Source organism: Prosopis cineraria, unplaced genomic scaffold, assembly GCF_029017545.1.
Source record: "Prosopis cineraria cultivar Desert tree isolate PC_DT_omini unplaced genomic scaffold, ASM2901754v1 PC7, whole genome shotgun sequence".
In the NCBI taxonomy this organism is placed as follows: domain Eukaryota; kingdom Viridiplantae; phylum Streptophyta; class Magnoliopsida; order Fabales; family Fabaceae; genus Prosopis; species Prosopis cineraria.
Genome location: NW_026555338.1, coordinates 24,249,488 through 24,257,474, shown reverse-complemented (window position 1 = coordinate 24,257,474; position 7,987 = coordinate 24,249,488). Strand labels below are relative to the sequence as shown.

General features: G+C 29.8%; 1 protein-coding gene across 1 annotated transcript; it reads left to right on the top strand.

Moving 5' to 3' along the window:
- Positions 1–2,302: 2,302 nt before the first annotated feature.
- On the top strand, positions 2,303–4,992 carry LOC129316273 (probable WRKY transcription factor 19). The gene is made up of 5 exons (XM_054960606.1): positions 2,303–2,441; positions 2,585–3,572; positions 3,661–3,939; positions 4,426–4,485; positions 4,565–4,992. Exons 2-5 carry the CDS (start codon positions 3,558–3,560, stop codon positions 4,685–4,687), a joined length of 477 nt encoding a protein of 158 aa, XP_054816581.1. The 5' UTR covers positions 2,303–2,441; positions 2,585–3,557; the 3' UTR covers positions 4,688–4,992.
- The last annotated feature ends 2,995 nt before the right edge of the window (positions 4,993–7,987 follow it).

Sequence of the window (7,987 nt, the reverse complement as noted above, 5' to 3'; positions counted from 1 at the left end):
ATCTCCTTCACTTATTATCCTGCGGAATCATCTGGTTAAAGGCTTGTCTTCATAACTAGATTTATACCCCGTGCGATGCATGAGAATGTTTTGATTTTAAAAAATAAAAATAAAAATAAAAATAAAAATAAATATTAAAAATTTATTTTAGTATTTCTAAAATAAAATATATTACTTTCTCCTCTATTTTAAGAATCACAAAATACACAACATATCTTCTATTTTTAAGTTTTTATTTATATTCATTTAACCATTAATTGACAATTGTTGGAGTAAAATTTCATCCTAGATATATCAATATATATCGTAAAATATCATTACATGATTTTTTTAAATATAAAAATTTTATTATTTTTTATATCTTATTTAAATTTTTAAAAATAAATATAAGCCCTACACTCACAATTTTAATGACAAGTTCTCCACCCACTTTTTTATCATGAGTCCACACTATATATATATATATATATATATCTTAACAAATTATTCACTAGCTATTAAAAAAAAAAAGAGAAAAGCACTGTTCAAAACACTGTAGATTTACAGTGCTTTGAACGTGCTTTACAATGTATATTGATGACTTATCCAAGGCAAAGTGGGACGCCGCTTGAACCGAGGGGTAAAAAAATATGTCCAAGTCCAGAAAAGCTGTCTCATAAAGAAACACCAACATGATAAGTTAAAAAAAACATATTTACGTTTGTGCCTTCACGTGAACACATATTTCAGACAACAGTCAACAGTCAATATCATATTACCACTCTGTTGGCGCGTCATTATTTGTGGACTGGGGAGCAAAATGCTCGTTACCAGCTTCGGTCCCATCACTGACCTTTTCCATGGAGGATTTCAAACTCATCTTACCATCAATTTTTTAAAAAAAAAAAACAAAGAATCAAACATACATTTTTTATATATAATGAAAAAAACCACACCTAAAACCCAATATATTTTGAATTGTTTCTATAAATCCAAAGATTTCAAATGCAAATTTATTTTTTCATAAAAAGACATACTTGCCTATAAATACAGGATTATATATAATAAATGAATATTATATTGTTCATATATGAATATTGTTATAATTTTTTATAGACATTGTGATGTGTATGTATTTAAAAAACTTATATATTATTGGTTAACTTATTCACATAAATTATATATAATAAATAGATATAGTATGTTATTCACATATGGACACTGTCATATTCTTTATAAATATTGTATTGTGCATGTACCTATCTTTTCACAAAGTAACACATTTGCCTTTGTTACATTTTTATTATAAAGGACATTCGTTATTATTAAGTTATTTTTCCCTTCTATTTATTTTTTATTTTTATTTCATTTTTTTATTATCAAACGGGTCCTAAAAGAAACGCACATATCTTTTCTTCAATGTCATTATTAATATAAGAACTTAAAAATTCAAAAGGTGAATGGATAAGAGAGAGAGAGAGAGATATATATATATATATATATAGTGGGGTTGAATTATTCCAAAGGAAAAGTTATTGGCAAAAACAGTAATTGGCATTTTGAGTGTGAAAAAGACGCTTCAAATTAATGTTATTATGCTCTGGCCGAAAAAGAAAGGAAAAATCACACTTAGGTCTCATATATGAATTCTAATTTTTAAAAAATCCCATGAAATAAACAAACGAGATTAATTCTCTCAATTAATTATCAAAATGGGCATGCAAGCTGGGTTCTCTGTCTTTCAACTGTTTACCCACTGAATCACACGGCTTATTAACTAAAGTAACCTCACAGTCCACAGAAGAAAAGGTGTATTAGAAATCGATAAATTTTTAATTTAATTCTCAATCAAAGGCGCACCCACTCGTCATATCTCTTTCGGTCTTTTCCAATATTCGCAGGGCCATTAAAAGATCTTCAACAGCATAGTGAGCAACGGTGACTCAAGGTTCCTGACCATCAAGGCCGAAAGGCTTTAGGCAAATGGAGAGTTTCATTAGTGGATCATCATCAGGCCGATCCATGTGTATCTGAGTTTCAGAGGAGATGATGAGACTTGCAAATTCACAGATAGGCTTTGGGTCTTGAAAGTAACGATTTGAATACCCTTTTGGGATGACAAGAAGCTTGAACCCAGTGATTCCATCTTTCTTCCACGTCACTTTCTCAAAGCAATTCGACAATCCAACATTTCCATTGTTGCCTTCACCAAAAGCTATGCTTCTTCCGCATGGTGCCTTGAGGAGCTCTGAGATTGCTGCGCACATTCATGAACCACGATACAATGTTTTCCCGATTTTCTATGGTGTAGATCTAAGAGGTACAAAATCAGAGTAATTTTTTTTTGAAAAAGCTTTTGCTGAACGTGAACAAAGGTTCACATCAAATTTACGCAAGGTGCAAAGCTGGAGGTTGGCAACGAAGCGAGAGGCCAACATCTCTGGCTGGGATGTACAATCTGAGTAAGTAATTTGCTTGGTTTTCTCTATATCATAACTTTCATGTCACTATGAACAAATTATAGAGGTTTTCAAGTAAATCTTGATCAATTAGTAAAAAAGATTGTGGACTAATTTGGTTCTTTTATTGTTTTTCCTCTGTTCAGCTCAAGACCGCAAGGTATTGATGACATGGTTGGAGAGGTCAAGAAAAAAAATGCGTGAATTAATTTATGCCGACTTTGACCTCGTGGGAACACAATCTAGAGTGAAAGAAGTAGAAAAGCTTCTAGACTTGGGTACAAATGACGCAGTTCGAATTGTGGGCATTTGTGGTATGGGTGGAATAGGAAAGACAACTCTTGCCAAAGTTCTTTATGATAAGATCTCTCAACTTATTGATGCTACTCGTTTCTTAGTTAATAGAGATAAATTTGATATAAGCTTGAGTCTAGTACATGGCAAGAACATTCTTCTAGTTCTTGATGATGATCTTGCTATTTATGAAGTTCTAATACCACTAATTCAAGCTATAAAAACTAGCTTGTTAGGTGAAGGGAGTAGGATCATTATAAATAAGAGATGAAAGAGTCTTTCATGTGTTTGAGAGGCACAGTATTATAGGGTTAAATTATTGACTCAAGATGAAGCTCTTCAGTTACTTTGTAGAAAAGCTTTCGAAGTTATTTTCACCTGATAGGTCACGAAGAGCAATAAATTATGTACTCAAATATGCTAATAGCCTTCCATTAACAATTGTAGAATTGGGCTCAACTTGTATAATAGGAAACCTTCAGAATGGGCCATGATTGACCTTGAAAAGGTTGCTAACAATGTTATAATGAAAATCCTGAAAAGAAGCTTTGATGAACTATACTACATATGAAGGAAGCATTTTTAGACATAGCATGCTTCGTCATAGGGAAGGAGATTAAATTTATAGAAGGAATTTTGCGTTCTTTTGATTTTCTTGGGTTCAGCTTTCAGTTTGAAAAATCACTCATCACCATTATAGATCAAAAAATACAAATGATGCATAGTTTGCTTCAACAAATGGGGAGAGAAATTGTTCAGCATAAATTCCCTTCTGAGCCAGAAGAGTGAAGTAAATTATGGAACTTCGATGATATTTATTGTGTTATGCACGGTAACAAGGTAAGTTTTGCTAACATATTGTTTGGTTGGAACATCAACATTAAAGTAATCGCTTTACATTATTTTTATATTTTGTATATATTCACAGGCTACTTTTAAAGTTGAAGCTATAGTCTTGGATCTAGAAGATTCACAAAGGAGTCAGCTAGGGATCAAAAATTTATCACGAACCAGCAGATTTAGACTGCTCATATTTCGTAACGTGAAATTTTCTGGAGTTCTAAAGCATCTTTCATATAGGCTCCGATATACTTCATGGCACCAATATCCTTTCACTTCTTTGCCAACATATATTTTTTATCCATATTCTCTTAGGGAATTCATTTTGCCTGATAGCAGCATCACAAGCATATGGGATGAAGAAAAGGTATACCTTATAACTCCATCACAAGTAAATGGAAACAACTCATTTATAAGAAACAATCAAAATATTTTTTATTAAATGATAAAATATATGATTTTATTTAATACATTGTAATATATTTTATACTTTTATTTTTATTTATACATGTATATACTCCCTCCCGTCCTAATTTTATGGAAAAGTTTTAAAGCCATATTTGGTTATAGATATAGGGAAACATTGTAATAAATTTTTCCTTGATATTATCCCTCTTTAATTACACCAAGTTATAATTTGTAGACACACTTTATTGTGGTCAGTAATTTTAGTGAAGAGCAAAATTGAAAAGTCAATTGTTTTTTACAAGTTTAAAAATATTAACTACGATATCTTAAAAATCATGAAGTCAGATAACTTTGCCAAGAGCATACATATGTTTAAGTGTTTGTGTGTGAACTGTGAATTTCTCTGAAAAACTTTTACCTCCCTTGCTTCTTGCTTCGTTTTCAGGTATCTCCCCACTCACAGTTACCAACACACACTGATGTCCGCCATTGGAGACGAGAAAAGGTAATGTTAACTGTGCGATGCACGTCCCTCTAACTTGCATTGTACAGCTGATTGTCAAGTACACTTTTTTCATTCGCAGATTTTCTATTGCTCGAGAAACATGAATCTTTGTGGCTCCAAAGATTTAACCAAGATGCCGAATTTTAAAGAATTTCCTGAACTTGAGAGGCTAGACCTTGAAGGACAATGCACGAAATTGTGAAAGCTTGATCCATCTGTTGCTCATTTTTCAGAGCTCAGATTCTTAAATTTGAGAAATTATACTAATCTTGGTAGTATTCCAAATAAGTTATTTTCACTACCTTCGTTAGAAATTCTAAATTTGACTTGTTGCTCCAAGTTTGTTAGTTGTCTTGACTTTTTTCTCTTGAGGAGGTTGGTGAAAGAGAAATTATTCAGCAATCATTTCTTCAGAAAAGACAAAAGCTATGTAGAAACAAATCTAAGTGCACTATGGTACTCAAAAAATGATTGTATAAGTAATTAATCGAGCTTGTTTACCAAAGATATGATCCTCTCTTTCTCTTACTTCCTCAACTCTCTTCATATTTATTTCTACATTAATACTCTGTATAATTAAATTTCTTACTTACTGTTAAGTGTTATGAGGAGCATCCTCTATCATGCCTATAGAGAAGGAGACTTAGGGCTTGTTTGACTCTGTTTTTTTTGTTTTTATGTTTTGAAGACAATTCCGTACAGTAATATTTTTAGAATGAGTTTTGAAAACAAAAGATGGAACAAAAAAGTGTTTGCATCATTGTTCTGGAAAACATAGACTCCTTCTCTTAAAAAATATAAGATATTTTTTTGAGGAGTTGGATGTTTAAAAATGTAAGGCATTTTTAATCTTTTAAAGTGTAATTATTGTCTTTTTTTCAAAAGTGTCCTAATTAATAATGACTTTATGTTTATTGTAGAGTGTTTAATAGGGATAAATATAAAAAAATAGAGTTAGTTAAAAAGTAGGTAACTACTTTAATGGGAGTGAGATTCGGTTAAAAATGCCTTACATTTTATATGGAGGGAGTATAAATTAAATAGTGAAATAAAGGGGGGGAATAATTATTTATTTTATTAACATAATTGTCTTTAATGATGTTTGGTGAGTTTCCACTCGAGTTTTTGGAGCAATGCACCACTTGGCACTAAAGGTGTTCAGCTTATATCCGTCTCGATTTGCCTAATATTATTCCAATCATATCAAGATAGGTCTCTTCCTAGCACAAAACAATCGAGACGGGACGGGACAATGGATTACTATTAGGACGTCCCATCCCATCTCAAATATTATATATATATTATTTTTATTTTAAAAATATACATTAATATATTAATATAATTTATACTTATATTAATTATATTAATTATATCAATTATAATATCAATACTTGCAATTCTTATATAAAATTAAAGTTTTTTATATTGATGATTTTAATGATATAGAGTAAACAGGATGATATATTTCTTTATAATGTATTAATTACATTAATATAATTTATTCTTAGATCTGTCTATTTAATAACTTTTATTTGTATCATATTTCTTGTTTTATTTTTAGAAGAGTAATTAATTTAGCATATCTCAACTAAAGTAGAAGAACAATAATTTAATGTTGTATTTAGCTTGCCTGTTGTTACTGCTCTTATAGCTTAGAGATCACTTATAATTGCTATCATAATATGTAATTGTGATTAATGCGATTTAATAATTAATTTTAAATTATTGTGATTTATGTACTTGTATTATTTTGATTTTAAACTTAATAAATTATATAATTTAAAATTTTAATAAATATTATTATTCATAATTTTTTTGATATTGTCTAATTTATTAAAACGACGAGATGTTCATATCTCGTTTCGCCCCCATCTCAATTTCTAACGAGACGAGACAACTTTTGAGATAGAACAGGACAGGACATAAGATAAAAATTTAATCTCAATTTTTTTTTTTGGGACTAGATACGAGACAAGAATGTCTCAGTTACATCTTGTATTGTAAACACCCCTACTTGGCACTTTATGGAGAGGGTTTGTGCCACGGTGAGTACTCCAAGATTCACGGATGATGGGTTATGACTTTTGGACTTGGTCACCACTTTCATTAAGCTGTTGAGGTCCGGTCTCTTAGAATTATCTAGTTGGGTTAAATTGAGGAATTCTCTGTGTTGGGCCTGGTATAGTAATCTGGCCCACTTCTCCTTTTTTTGTCCAAACAGATGAAAACATGATATTTTTTTAGTTTGGTGGAACAAAAAATATTAAATATTAAAAAGATGTTCTAATTTTTTAGTTTTTCAAAACAAATTTTAATTTTTTTATTTTTCAAAACAGATAATAAAATAATATTTTTGAAACAGGTCTTAAAAAAACAAAAACTATTTTAAAAATAGGTAATCAAACAGGGCCTTACCTTTTTATCTCCATTTGCAATGATAAATAGATAATGATAGAGTGTTGTTTGTTGTTGATTAAAAAAAAAACAAATGAAATATTACAGTTTATTGTCATTAACAACAAATAATTCAAATTTTTGATATCTTAGAACACTCATGGTGCCAACATTGACTATTTCACAGAACAAAGAGTCCAGCTGATCAGTATACTTTAATTTGGTTTCGAATTTTTTATTACATTTCTTATTTAGGTTATATCCAAGTCTGTACTCCCATACTCTTTCATTTACAGATTCTCCCTAACTTGAAAATCTTGAATCTTAGTGACTCGAAAAATTTAGTTAATTAAGATGTCTGATTTGGAGGGGTTACAAATCTTGAAAGTCAGATCTCAAAGCGCGCGCGTGCTAGATTATTGCAACTTCATATCCCTCAATTGCTGTAATATCAAAACTCAAATTCTTAAATTTGAGAAACTGTACAGCAATTAATCTTATTAGTATCCCTAAGGCCTTCTTTTGTCTTATCATTTTGGAGATTTTAAACTGTAATAATTAAGCTAAGTCTTATTTTAAATTGATTATTGTTAAAATAGAAATGACAATTACTTTTTTCTTGAATGTGGACTTGTTCACTAATTCACAGCATTTGTTCCTCACCACTAGTAAATTAATTTTTTAGAGCTGTTAATAAGGGACTTAATTATTATTAAAATGAAAATGAAAATTTTTTTTTCAAATGGAGACTTATTGTTAAAAGAGTATATATATACATATAAGGAATATTTTTATCTTTTTATAATAAATTTTAATTACATTTAGATCTTTTGATCCTTAATTGTGATTTTTCTAATAAAAATAGAAAAGCAATATAAATAAATAAAACTCCTAACCTTAAATAAGTTTTATCTGTCAAATCCTACCTACCACAGTTCATTTATAAGCCATTAACTGCATGTAAAAATTAGACGATGATTTATTTTATTGCAAAACCTATATTAAAAAAACTAGAAGGGAGAATGACAAATAAGGATCTTATAAAAATATTAATATCAAGTTAGGATTTTTTAACACTGATATTCTCAAATTTTAATACTCTTTCTAT

Bases quoted from the DNA above. Each gene is read 5' to 3' on its own strand.
- LOC129316273 (XM_054960606.1), top strand. The intron at 3,940-4,425 runs GTATACCTTATA...CTTCGTTTTCAG, and splicing joins GCATATGGGATGAAGAAAAG to GTATCTCCCCACTCACAGTT. The intron at 4,486-4,564 runs GTAATGTTAACT...TTTCATTCGCAG, and splicing joins GCCATTGGAGACGAGAAAAG to ATTTTCTATTGCTCGAGAAA.